Consider the following 14272-nt stretch of genomic DNA (forward strand, 5'->3'; position numbering starts at 1 on the left):
AGTAAACACAGATCCAACAATATGCACACGAGCCCTACCTCCGCTCACTCATACATGATCTTCTGCAAGTAGATGTATCAGAATGGTGGTAATGTTTTACTAATGTTACACAAACAATTTTCCCGTACACCATCCCAGTCAAATCAGCATCCTTACAAACACTTTAAACAACAGAACGTTAGTAGAGATAGGCATATGTTAAATGTTCACAATTCTTCATATCAAAAAAATATGCACTGTAAAAAATTATTTAGAAAAAAAGTTACCTACAATGTTAATACAATGAATTTTTTTTGAGATTCGACAACCTTTATTAAAATTTTATTAAAAGATTTTGTAAGCATATTGGGTAATTGTGTGTGTTTTATTTCTGATGACGCAGTGAAACATGCCAAATAGATGATTTATCAAATTTTTTATGTGGTTCAGATACAATAATATTTTGAGTTTCTATTTATTAAACAAATTTCCTTCATTGTATCAACTCAAATTTTTAATTTCAATAAACTCAAAATTTTAAGGCAACCAGGTTACTTACTTTTTTAAGTTAAACCAACAAAACCCAACAATATGTTTTTACAGTGTACTAATATAACTTAGTTAAGTTACATGGTAAGTTAATGATATGCTAAAGCATGCCCACACATTGCCCTGATTGGTTACACGGTAGTTTGTGAGGAAAGAAACACCAGTGATTTCAAACCGCTCATCTTTTTTGAGGTTGTCTTTTTCACTGCTGAAAACATTCAGCAATGGTGTTGACTTATTAATTTGCACATGATTTGTCTTAAAGCATATTAAAACACCACTAAGACATCTTTAAACAACATTAAAGGGTTAGTTCACCCAGTGGAAATATATTCAGTATATTTCCCTGACCCATTCACAAGACCCATAAAAGGCACTAAAGACATCTTTACAAAGTCCATCTCACTACAGTGGCTGTACAATCATTTCACAATGCGAAGAAAATTGTTATTGTGCGCACAAAAATCAACGATTTAATCCACCAAATTATTGACATGAACTCGATGCATGCGCAAGAATATGACACAGCTCCGCCGTTCCAATCATAGCTAATACATGACCCGGAAGAGGAGGAGCACCGCTATCACGTGAGTCCGAGACCTGCATGGAAGACAATATCTTGGCGGATAAAGTCATTATTTAGATTTTTTTTTGCGCACAAAAACTATTCTCGTCGCTTGGTAAAATTATTGTACAGCCCCTGTAGTGAGATGGACTTTGTAAAGACGTCTTTAGTGCCTTGTATGGGCCTTGTGAGTGGGTCAGTGGAAATATACTGAATGCCAATGGAGGCCTTTCTGAAGCCTTTCTCAGCCATCAGCTTTCGACAAAAATATCTTCATTTGTGTTCCGAAGATGAAAAATAATTTTCATTTTTGGGTGAACTAACCCTTTAAAAACTGAATTTTTACCACGGGGGACTTTAACAACACTCAATCCGGCCTTTGCAGCCTCAGAAGGGTGCAGCCTCTGAATTGGGACATAATATTGTTTCCCTGTGTTTCCGTGCGTGTGTGTTTGTTCCTTTGATTGATTCATCTTGCTCGCCTGTTGTTCATTAATTAACTCATTAGTTCCCTTTGTTTACTCTGTGTATCTAAGCGCTCTGTTTAAGTTCCTTTGTCTGGTGTTGTGTGTAGTTTTAAGTATTATTCTCCTACGTGGTCTCCTTTGTGATTAAAAGACTTATCTTTGACTTGTGCATGACTACACGTGACACTATTATTATGTGTGCCCTAACAATTCATTGTTAATTAATTAATTAAATTAAGTGCTGTTAATCTATCTAACTGATTAACTTAGTGAATCTAAACAGGCTAAGAACAACCAATACGTCTCTCTTAAAGTTTTCTTACAAGATCTAGTTTTGTACTTTGTTAGGATTTTCCAAAAATGCATCATAAAAACTTATTTTTTCTTGTCTAAACACTGGTATCGGTAGACTTTTGTTTCCAGAGAAGACAGAAGCAATCAAGGATGATGTATTTGGCTATTAAAGTAATGAAGCTGGTGCTGTCATTTCTTTTACAGTCTGGAGTCAAGAAAGTATGGCTACATATACCCCTGCACCTTACCAATCACCTCTTGACTTTAATCAGTCATGAACAGAGAGGGGTTTGTGTTGGCCATCTGTAGGCATGTTTAAAGGCTGTTTTCATTGCTTAAAGGCTGCTTTGTTCATGAGAACGTGATTAAAGGAACAGCACACTGTCATTGCTGACCACATGAGTTCCCCTGAGAGCCCACAATGGACCTTTAAAAACAAAACACAGTCAGGTTTTCCAATATGTAATAAAAGACAACCTCATAAATAACCTAAAAAATGAAGAAATGTTTCTTGAGCAGCAAATCAGCATATTAGAATGATTTCTGAAGGATCATGTGACACTTAAGGCTGGAGTAATGATGCTGAAAATTCTGTAACTTTTTTAGTTTATTCTTAGCTAAAAACACTTAGTTCTTTCAAAAATATATGTGCTCATTAATGTATATTTACTTCTTTTAAGTAAAAAAGTATTCTCGTAAGTTTATAATATGCCATTGAACGGCATATTGGGTTCGGTGAGGGCACGGGTGAGGGTTCGAATACCGGTCGCCATGTTGCCCCTCCATCTTGAAAGTACATAGAGGGACATACCCGTAAATTCAAAATTCGCCTTTTGCGTTTTAACACTCGATGGCACTCATGGATGAGGTCGAACTGGGAGCCATGTTAATCTTGGACTAAATCGGCCACCGTAGGAGTTAAAACAAAACCAGAATTGAGAGGAACAGAAACTATTATTCACTGGATGGTCATATACCTTTACACCGCTAGATGGGGGAAAATATCACACAGTTATTGTTTTAAAAATATCCAATTACGTGTAAAAAAAAAAGGGAAAAAAAGGAGTTCAATAGGGAACCATCAGATCTTCTATATATCCAATATCTGCTCACGCAGCTGAAGCTAAGCTGTTCTCATTCCAGGCATGGTAGGTTCAAGGCAAACCGTTCTGGGAACCCTGTCTGCTGTTTGGTTATGAGGTGGAAATTGATTTAGGATTGTTAAAACATCGCCTGGTACCCACCGAGGCCCAGATTTAGGCAACAAAAACAGATGACACAATCCCGTCTGTTTTACAAGCCTGTCATATCCTGACACATCCATATGAGCATATTCCTCAAAAACAATATGTCTTCTGCTCAGGCAAAGTGGACGATCTCTGTAGGGGTCAATGATGGATACTGGGCAGATGTGGAAGAGAGGCTGATGAACATGATTGAATAAGAGCCAAGACCATGTCCACAATAGATCTTCAGAGGAAAGGCTTTTATAACCTCTGAGAATGCAATCAGGTTTGTTTGTTTGTGCTCAAACGTTCTGCACACGGTAGATGCAAATACACCCCACATATAGAGTGTGAAGCAAGTCATGTGCATGCATACTAATGCAAGGAATGTGAAGCGCATCCATGCATGAAGAATCTACATGATAAACAAGCATACATCTTGTATGCTAGTACCTCATAATTTGCTTTCACTGACCTGGGAAGTTTAAAACAGGCCGTGCATTTAATTTCTCATGTGTCTAAATTATCTTTCTTGGCGGTTAGATAAGAAGAGCAGAAATGCCTCGTGGGGGAAGTCATGTCCAGTGAAAATCTCCTCGTCATGAGATAAAATATAGGAACCTGTTTTTTTCTATAAACAGACACACAGTGTATTAAACCGATCTGTTCCCTTTGCTTGAGCGGGTTCACAGAGAATAAACCACAATGTTCCACCCAAAACAGGAAGAACTAGTGAACAACAGTGCTCCCTATAACAAAGGTACCATTGATACATGATCCTTTGAACCTACAATACTTTCTTATGTTTGAAATAGCATAGCATACAATACTTCATATTTTTTGCACAATAGGATGCCTTCACTGTAAAAATATCACCTTGTGATAAATCATGAAAATAGCACTATTTGGCATGTTTCACTGCGTCATCAGAAATAAAACACACACAATGACCCAATATGCTTACAAAATCTTTTAATAATATTTTAATAAAGGTTGTCAAATCTCAAAAAATGTTTGTTGTATTAACTCAAAATTTTAAGGCAACCAGGTAACTTTTAGTCAATTTTTTTTTTACAGTGTATAGACTATGCACCCTTAAGTAATTTGAACTCAGTTTTCCTAATAAACACAAGTAAAATGCTTTGTGTAGCAGTAACACAGTGGTAATAAAATTAGATGTAAAAATAACTCAAGTGAATACATTTATACATCACTTAGAATGTTGGAAATGCACCTCTACAAAGCCTTGTCTAGATTACTCAGGATAAGTGCGATATATTTTATACAAAATATGTTTTTGCTACAAATCAAAATTAAGTGAGCTATTTAAAATATCCAAGTAACAAACAAAGATTTATTTGTACAATTTTTTTTTTGTTACACTTGCAGCCTCAATGATACCTTTTTATCAGTGTTGAGTGCAAAATGTGTCATAAATTAGATTATTGCAGTTTTACAAGAAAATACAGTTTTCAGTCCCGTCTGTTAGCACAATATACTGTACTTCAAAATTTCATACTTAGCTCAGTGTGTTATTAGCGGTTTTTTGTAATTATTTGTGAAATTTACTAGCAGTTTCTGAGTGAAAATTGTTTCAAACTAAATCTTTATGTTTGTTTTACAAGTGAATACTAGTTTAGTTTTTCTACGTTGTAAAATGTACTAGCAATTTCTATGTGAATATTGTTTACATTCCACTGAGAAAATTATCTGATCAATAAGATAATTATCTGATCAACAACGACAACATATGTTTTTACATAGCTTGAACTCATCAAAATAAGCAATTTTCAACTTTTTTACAAGTTATACGAGATTACATTTTTTCTTAAAATTCAGTTTATAGTTTAAGTTGATTCATTTTAGTAAACTGGTTCACTCAGGTTCACTTGACTGAATCATTTATCGAAATGATTCAATGATCCATTTGAGTTCCTGAAGACTTTTGCATCTTTTTTGAAACAATAAATAAAATAATATTATTGTTCTCTGTTTTTATTACAACAATTGTATAAAATAATAGCATATTTAGTTAAATGTCTGTTACGTTTGATATTAACATACTAGTTTGATTGTTAAAATATGAGCAGCTATCCAATTTCTTTGATTGAACTTTAAAGAGCTAAGACATTTTTATACAAAATTGGATTAAAAATGCCAAATAACCTTTTTACTTCAAAGAAGGTACAGCAACTGCAAGCCACTTTTCCCGTAAGCAGCTACATAATAATCCCTCTTACTTCAGGCTAACCATGTATATAAAGAACTGAAGACTGGTATAAAATAATCATTTGTTTGAACAAGCTATTTTAGCGTGCAGGCCTCTCTATCCCTCCTGAGCACATTATTTCACAATAAGGAAAAGATAAACAGCTTTTCTTCAACCCAAACCGAGCCTCATTCTTTCTGTTGCCCTCTCCATGAACTCATTGAGTGAGCTATGAAATGATGCTTACTGTCTAGTAGCTGCCGTAGTTCTTACTACTTTCTACTTGCCAGTGCAATCGAAATAAGCCATTCAATCAAGCCCAATCAATTAAAACACTATAAGCGTGAAATGAATACTTTGCCAGCACACAAAATGAGTGGTAAAATGATATTACGCTCCCGCAACAGTGCAATGAAAAAATATTAGCTTGTTTGTTGTTTTGATCTATTGTTGCTTTATTCTTTCTTTCTTTTTTTAGGTTTTAATAAAACAAATTATATACGATAAGGCTTACTGAACAAATAATGCTTCCTTTTTAATAATGCAATGAAGATTTCAAAATTAATTCCTCCCTCACAATACCAACTTTGACAGCAGTGACGACACTCAAACACCTGGTGAAATTTCTGGAACTTCCAGGAATGTTTCAGGAACATCTTGTTTCAGTTTTGACTAATAATATTTCACATTTCTACTACTTTAATGTCCCAATTTAAATACAAAGCCTAATGCTAAATCACTGAAGTAACCCTTTAAATACTAATTTCCTTACTGTGTTGTGATTTATTGACTTGTTGAATCTCCTTTGCTTTAGTTCCAGAAGGATGATGGAGATTTGATTCAGAACATGCTGGTACAGAACAAGCCAGCAAGAGTCGGAAAAGCACTCCCACACTATGACAACATCACCACCATGATGGATTTTTGGTTGACGTTGTCGATATGGAATGCAGTGTCTACTTACAACTACCTGTTACAAACATGCTCTTCAGGACGTTTCATTTTTGACTCATCTGAACAACAAAATTCTTACAAAAGGCTTGAGGGTCATTCAGTTTTGATTAGTTTATTATAGTTATAGTAAAAGTACATTTCAACCTAAAATTAAAATGGAGAATTTACTCACATTTAGATTTTGAGCTCTTGTGATATTGCCTAATATCATAAGTTATAATATAAAAATCAAGATCTCATACGAATATAACTATAATACGCATCTGCCAACATTGTTGCTATATGATAAATTAAAATAAGCTGATAACATCACTGTTTTCTCTAGAACGACTGTACAGCCAAATTAAATTTTGATGCAATACTATCCTGTTTGACACTGTGAAGCTGCTTTGACACAATCGTGATTGTAAAAGCGCTATATAAATAAAGTTGATTGATTGACGAATACTTTTTATATCTTATATCTTAAATTTTGTGGGAATTTTTATGAATTTTAGTAACATTTTGACACAATCCCCCATTCACTTCTGACCTGGGACAAAAGAATCAAATTATTAATAAGTTATTGATTGTATTTGAAGCAAGAAGATTTTGAATCCAGTCACATTGGGTCCTCTTATGGCCGCTACATACTCCACAAGAGCAGAGAAAAAAGTTCTCGCTCCCTGGTTTGGGAGTTCTCGCAGCTTGTTCTCGACACATCATCTGAGCAGAACTTTTTTCTTGCGGGTGTCCGAGAACTATTGTGTGATTGGTCAGACATTTAAAGTGGGCGGGGTTAATGCGGAGAAACGCATATGTTCGGCACTGCATGCTTTTCTCGTGAGTTATGGAATGGACTGGCCAGAACGAACTTTGTTCTTGTCATCTCGAGAAAACAAACACATTTCTTTGTTCTTGCAGAGAATGTCCCAAACTTCGAAACCAAGACAGAATACAAATGCGATTGAGACTGAGACAAGACCAAGGTCTTCAAAAAATACTACAACTCTAGCAATATCCCTTCTCTTCTCTGATAATGCGTTACTGGTGTGAGTTCCTAATGGACAAAATGAAGTCCCGCCCAACATTTTTCCATTTCATGCTGACTTAAGTTCACAAAACTGACATTTTTAACTGAAAGGTGAGACTTCCTTCCTACAGCTACCATTTTGAATGTTTTGAATTTCTCCCATTCATTTTTTTTCGACAAGAGATCCTTCTCTGATAAAGCCCACAATTGCCTTGTAACTATTTGATTTGTCTCTAATGTCCATGGTGGCAAAATAACTCCAATTGTGGTTTTTTTTGGCTTCATGCCATTCTGGATAATAGTACATGGCCACCCTGGTGAAATGTTGACAGACTGGGCACTCCTGGGAGGCTTCACTTGTTTCCAATGTTCCTCATTTGAGAGAGCAACTCTCACTGTTACTTGATGGAGTCCCAGAGCCTAAGAATGGCTTCAGACTGACATCCTTTTTGAATATTTTGGGTTTCACAAGTTTTAAAAAAAATGTTTTTCTTCCGAATAGTACTGGCAGGAGATTTATTCAGAGCCATAGACATTTGGGCGGACCCTCATAATCTCTCACAATTATTTAGATATTAGTATATTAGTTATTTAGTGTATGTATATATATATATATATTAATTCCATTTAGAAATATGTATAATATATGTACAATAAAAGTATTTCTACTTAATCTACTTATTTGTCCTTCATTTTAGCTTCTACTTAATCACCTAGCAGGCATTAAAACAAAGAAATTAATTTGTGCATATAAACGATGACATAAACGAGAGCACTTGACTGGCTTGTAAAGTTAATTGGCAGTGGAAGGCTTGTTTAAGTTAGGCCTTATAGTTGATTTATGTCAGTGCTTCCCGCTGATTGTAGCCATCATGTTAAGCAGCAACTTGATACCCTAGAGATTTTTCTAATGCTGCCATGCTTAAACAATTCTGAGAATTTGAGGCATGCTGTTTTATACTTATAATGGTTACCGGATAGCTTTACCAGCTCCATTAACTCCTCTGTGCTGGCTAAGCAGTATTTTTGATGTCTGACACATCTGTCATACTTGCTTTGAATGTGAGCCTCATAAACTTTATGTGCAAGTGAGACCATCTATACCATTTCTAAAGGAACGAATGTTCCAAAAAAATTTTGTTTTCCCCATTATACCCATTACATTTTATGGTGAGGAACGGGATTGTAAACCATAACTTTCTCCAAATGGTTGAGGTAATGCTAGCATTAAATCTGTTGTTGAATTGTGCATATGAAAAATTGGATATCAGAAAGAGACAAGTCTGGATTTTGGCTGGCACAGTCACCCCTCCAGATGGCCCAGTTTGGCATCTCCTGTTATAGTGATGGGACGACCCTGTACTAAAGGAGCAGTGCCAGCTCACTATCCAGTGTACTGTCGTGATATTGGTTTTTATACTGCATTTCAATGATAATAAGGCTACCATTCAAAGGGTTCAAACTTTGTCTAAAAATTTATATTAATGTTCACAAATAGTCAAATGTTTGGCGTTGGTAAAATGGACAAAAGAAAACTTTTTATACCAACTTTAAACAGTCCTCTACAAGTATAAAAAATAAGTGCATAATTCATCTAAACAAAGAACATGAATGCTATTTAGAAAATTTCATCAAACTGTGGGAATAATAAAGCTGTCGCATCTCTGTATATGGCTGATGAGAAGACTGGAAGGGGGTAGAAGAAGGTTAGAGGGGTTGATAATCTAATTGGGTCAATGCAACATTTGCCACAGAGACACACAATAGTCCTCTGATAATAGTCCATTGTCATTGGAGTATGAGGCAAAGCAAGATCTGGGGACTGTGTGAGAACTAATATTTCAAACAGGAAGTCAGGAAGTCTTCTGTAATTTTGATGCACTTTACACGTAGTGAATGCCGGTAAAGTGGGCCATCAGGTAAAGCGGGCTGTTTAAGTTTGATTGTACTCTGCTCAATGGGTTTACACTTTCAGAGCAGGACAATGGTCTTTAATTAAAGCATGCCGGAAGCAAATAAAATGTGGGTGGGTCCACTCTGTCAGATTTTTTATTTTCCTTTTTCCATTTACATAAAATACAAATATACCACCGTGTACTAAACAATTGATTGGGCCAGACAAAATACGGAAATCACATTATTTACCATGTGTTTATCAGTTTAGGGGTACAGGTAAACAGAAGTGTGCTGAATCAGAGATGATAAAAGTGAGTGGGTCCAATATCATTGGCCTTAAAAAGTGTGTGGGTCTTGTCCCACCAATACACAATGGTTCCGACACTATTTCTTTAAAATATAAAATAGTTTTGGTTGATGCAATATGCCAGAGGTGGGTGTGGCCATACCTCAAAAGAGGAACCCCTCATGGTTAAAAGTATTAAAAACCCTCTGATATATTCATATCTAATTTATATTTTTTTATATTTTGATTATTCAAATATGGCATTATGAGAGTTTAGCCTACTCATAGCCTACTGTCAATTGAAGAGAAACCTTTTCTATTCTCTCTTCTCTTAGAGTAAACTAGATTTCCTATATATTTAGTAGCCATTTATGTCAAGTCATTTATGAGTGAAAGTACATCTTCCGCTCCGCAGTGATTCTGAGGGGACTGACCGTTTATGGGTTCATAACACAGGCCGTCAATCACGGCAGTCGAGAGTTATTCACTATCTGACGCTTCCGGTTTCACTCTGGACTTCAACGCGCGCAAACTCGGGGGGAAAAAAAACACATCAGGACTTTTCTCTGTCATCCAAGACCGTTTCACCCTGTCTGGTTTGGAATGCGGTTACTGGACGATTATTCCGTTTATGGATTTAATATTGGCTTTCTGAAGACTTTACTAGAACATTAAGGAGAAGCAGGAAGATCACCTGTAACAGTTGACCAATGACACCTGTCGAGTGTCCAGCGCTGGTTTTAAGAGAAACTGTACTTTAAACTTAAAACGACTAGGATATTTGAACGTTTGATGAGCAAGTTAAGATGAAAGTGACGGTAAATTTCGGGGAAACGAGGGTTGTCGTCCCGTGTAAAAACGGTTGGATGGTACGGGATTTGATCGACCAAGCCACTCAAAGATACAAGAAGATTGTTGAACAGGTAACGTGTTGTTTTAAAGTACGAAATCTATAACGTATCCCGATGAGTATTCATTTATGACTTCTACTATTCTCTATGGATTGTTTATATATCCTTACTTTGAGAGATGTAACCAAAATTATTTAAAAAACTACACCTGTTTACCGGCTGGCGAATCCTACTATGACGAAGGCATGGTTCATGAATATTAATACTTGACGCTGCGTGACGCTCCAACGAGCATCAAGCGAAACTCATGAATATTACGTAGTCCATGATGACGTCGCTCGCCTCATTAACATTAAAAACATGCATTTATCCAGTCTTCACCATAGTACGATTGGTAACAGGGTGTGCCCTCAAGCTCAAATCACGTGATCTTGAGCTGTCAACAGTGACATTTTTCAGATTTCTGGTTATTGTTTTGAATATTCATTATCTTTAGACATTCCTGGAGTCTGATACTGTGGTAAGACATTTTTTCTCTGCCTAAAAAAATGTAAATATGATTTTTAAGACTGCACAGTATATGTCTGGGGAAATGACTTTGGTCGTTAATCCTCTGTTACCAGTGACTTTCACTTTACTTTACTTTTGTTTTGGATGGATTTATTACAGTTTTACCACCCATGTTTTATGTGGACTTTTCATAGACATGATGTTTTTTATACTGTACAAGCTGTATATTCTACTGCTCCCTTACACTCCCTTAAGCTACCCATCACATTTTACATTTAAAAAAAAAAAAAACACGCAAAAAATACCTCATGCTGTATGACCTATAAATTTGTTTCCTCATGGGGACCTTGATTTAGGTTCCCATGATGGTGACACAATTACCCATGAGTCAGTGTGCATTCAGGTTGAAGTCCCCACTGCGATAGAGGACACACACACACACACACACCACACACACACACAGTGTTTTTGTGAATTGTGGGGACTTCCATAGGCGTAATGGTTTTTATACTGTACAGCATGAGTTATTGATATTAAAGAGTTGTTAGAAAAGCGCTATTTTTGGAATAAATGCTGTTCTTAGGCTTGATGAGCATAAGGGTCATTTAATGTCACATCAACAAAATTTGGGACACTTCCCCAGCTCAAGTTTTTGATTTTGTTAATATTTTTGAAAGCCATAATATTAAATGCCATATTTACTGAATGATCCACAATTTTGTTGAGGGGTCCAAATGACAATTAGGGCCATATAGGGCCTGAGTAATTTGGCTAATCATTAATTTATACATGAATAAATATATCCCAACTGTATTCCACTATAGAGGGGATCTTTGATATCAATTCATGCTTGTATTAGTCCTCTCTGAGCCCCATCACTCTTTAATAATACAATGCTTGGTCACTGTTAGTCCCTTTGTCCAGCTTCTGCAGTAAATGCCAGTTGGAATAAAGCAGGACTTATGTGATGAATACAGCCGTGTCATTAATCGCTGCCTATCTCCAAATGCAGGTGGCAGGCTGTGTTTGATTAGTTTGGCCTGGGCTCTCGGGCTGAGATGGCTGGCTTTATGGGAGGTTTTAGTATGCCTGACTGATGGACGTTATCGGCTGAGATTGGCTCAGTTGGATGGGATGGGCTGGTGCCAGGCATGCTGGGGTAGACGTGGGAGCTTTATCTAGTCTGTCAACCCACCTCTCGGGTCTTGTGCGTCACTTGAGTATTGGGCCTTCATCTCTCCGTAATGCACTTCTGACTTCTCCTTGCTTAGACCTTGTACATATTCATATACAGCAAATAGGCAGTTTGTGTTGACGTTAGTTGTAAATGTTGTTATGCAAATGTGTTTATGATATGGGTGGATGTTTAGCTCATTTACATTTAGTTTGAGAGATGAGCTGTTATTAGTTTAAATGGCCGATTTACAATAATGTCAACAATGAAAACACATTATGCATTATTAATGAAGACCAGGGTCCTGTTTTGCAGATGTGACAGCATGATTATTCAAATAAGCTTTAGGTTAATTCTGGTAGAGCTTTACAATAGAGCTGCAACTAACGATTATTTTTTCTGTCGACTAATCTAACGATTATTTTTTCGATTAGTCGACTAATCTAACGATTAATTTTTTTACCCTTTGAAATTTTTCAAAATTCTGTGGCACCCCCTCGCATAAGTTACGCTAGAGGTGTAACAGTACAGACTGCTCACAGTTCACTTTGTATCACGGTTTTAGGTTCACGTTTCAGTACAGTTCGGTATTTGCTATGTTCAGGGGAAAAAGGACTACTGTCAAATGAAAATAAAGAAAATAAGAACAGATAACTTAAATAGAAGCAGCAGCACAAATGAATACTATTGAGCAAAGATGAGAACAAAATAAACAATGCTTTTCAGGTGGGTCTAACATTAGTTTTTAGGTAGAGAAATGGAATTAAGTAATCAAAAGTAAAATAACCACACATTTAACTGTTTAAAATTAAAAAATAATCCTTATTAAACTTACAAAAGCTATTCAGTCAGGAGCAGTGAGTGGTCTTTATCTTTTGTTTGACATTAAACAGACAGCAGTGAATGCTACTGCCCCTTTAAGACCCACGGATAGTCGTCGTATTTTCTGTATAAAGTTCACTTAAGGCATAGAGTAGGCTATGACATTTTGACATACTTTTTGTGAGTTTGTCCGTTTAAGCACAGGATGTGAAAGATAACTCAATATTTGCGCGCTTTGGGACGAGTGCACAAAGACAGATCTTCTCATTCGAGTCTCCTGGCTACACGGGGGTGATGACTGTGAAAATGACTGCTCATATTCGGACGTACAGCAGCACTCGCATGCGTTTTATAAAGTTTACAAAGAGAGACCGTTTTGCCCACGTTTTACTTTTATTATCGCTGTTGTTGTAGTGTACCTGAGGAGTCAGCACGTGTATCCATCGACAGAAACATACATACAGCATTATTTTCAAGTTACAACCCATAATAAAGATGCGTCATCAGATGCGAGATGAACCGAAGTGTAAGTGCGTCCCCGCAACTTTTGCTCGGGATCCCGGTTGGGAAACACTGGTCTGTATTGATTGACACCGCGCTGGTTTGTTTAGAATTATATGAGCGCCGTGACCGCGCGCTGCCGCGTGATGAAGGCGTGTCGCAACTCTGTTATTCAACTGCTCTGGTTTTAAAAGCTATGTCATACTAAATGCGCCAAAATGCAATAAAACTTGTTTTACGGTCGAATGCAACGCGTGTGTGTGTGTGTGAGTGAGTAAGAGACGCGCAAAAGGGCGGAGAGAGAATTTAAGGAAATGCAGCTAAACGAATATGCGTGCGTCTTTTAAATAGCGTAAAAATGAATGAATGACGAATGTGGCAGTCCGCCACAAATTAGTCTGTGTGAGAAACACTGTTTGGCCTCTGTTTGAAGTATTCCCATACTTTTGATATTCGCGGTCTAGGGTTTTGTGATAGAACCAGGAGCAGAAGCCAACATTACGCGAGATGAACGTCTGACACGACGCGTCGACGCATTTCACGAACGTCGACGTATTTCCGTAGTCGACGTCATCGATGACGTCGACGCGTCGTTGCAGCACTACTTTACAATTACAATTATGTCTGCCCATTTAGATCCACTTCAGTTTATTCGGATGTTCTCAATTGCTGCGGTTATGCGTTGCAAATGCAATCAATGATATACAGCTCTGTTGTGGCAAGTTTTAAGTGGTCTAGCCAAAATATGCATGTTTTATATATTCAAACTACAACCTAAGATTTAATAATAACTTTAAACAACACCTTTTACTCTCAGTCTTGGTTGATGTTTAGTGTCATGTTAAAGTCTACTTTTGCACAAAAAAAAAAAAAAATCCTTGGTTGGAAACCTGTCTTATGTGTTTGGAGGGGAGGGAGAAAAAGAAAGTTGCAGAAGACAAAGAAGTTATCATTACATTTTAAGCAAGGTTATACTG

The 14272-nt window shown here is 36.7% G+C and overlaps 1 protein-coding gene across 2 annotated transcripts in view; it reads left to right on the plus strand.

Moving 5' to 3' along the window:
• Nucleotides 1-10034: 10034 nt before the first annotated feature.
• Nucleotides 10035-14272, plus strand: part of pard3ba (par-3 family cell polarity regulator beta a) — a 204839-nt gene continuing 200601 nt past the window's right edge. For both annotated transcript variants that reach the window (XM_067442199.1, XM_067442200.1), the window contains exon 1: nucleotides 10035-10360. In XM_067442199.1, coding sequence (XP_067298300.1) covers nucleotides 10244-10360 — 117 coding nt within the window. In that variant the 5' untranslated portion in view covers nucleotides 10035-10243. The remainder of the gene's footprint in view (nucleotides 10361-14272) is intronic.

Source organism: Pseudorasbora parva, chromosome 4 (genome assembly GCF_024679245.1).
Source record: "Pseudorasbora parva isolate DD20220531a chromosome 4, ASM2467924v1, whole genome shotgun sequence".
In the NCBI taxonomy this organism is placed as follows: domain Eukaryota; kingdom Metazoa; phylum Chordata; class Actinopteri; order Cypriniformes; family Gobionidae; genus Pseudorasbora; species Pseudorasbora parva.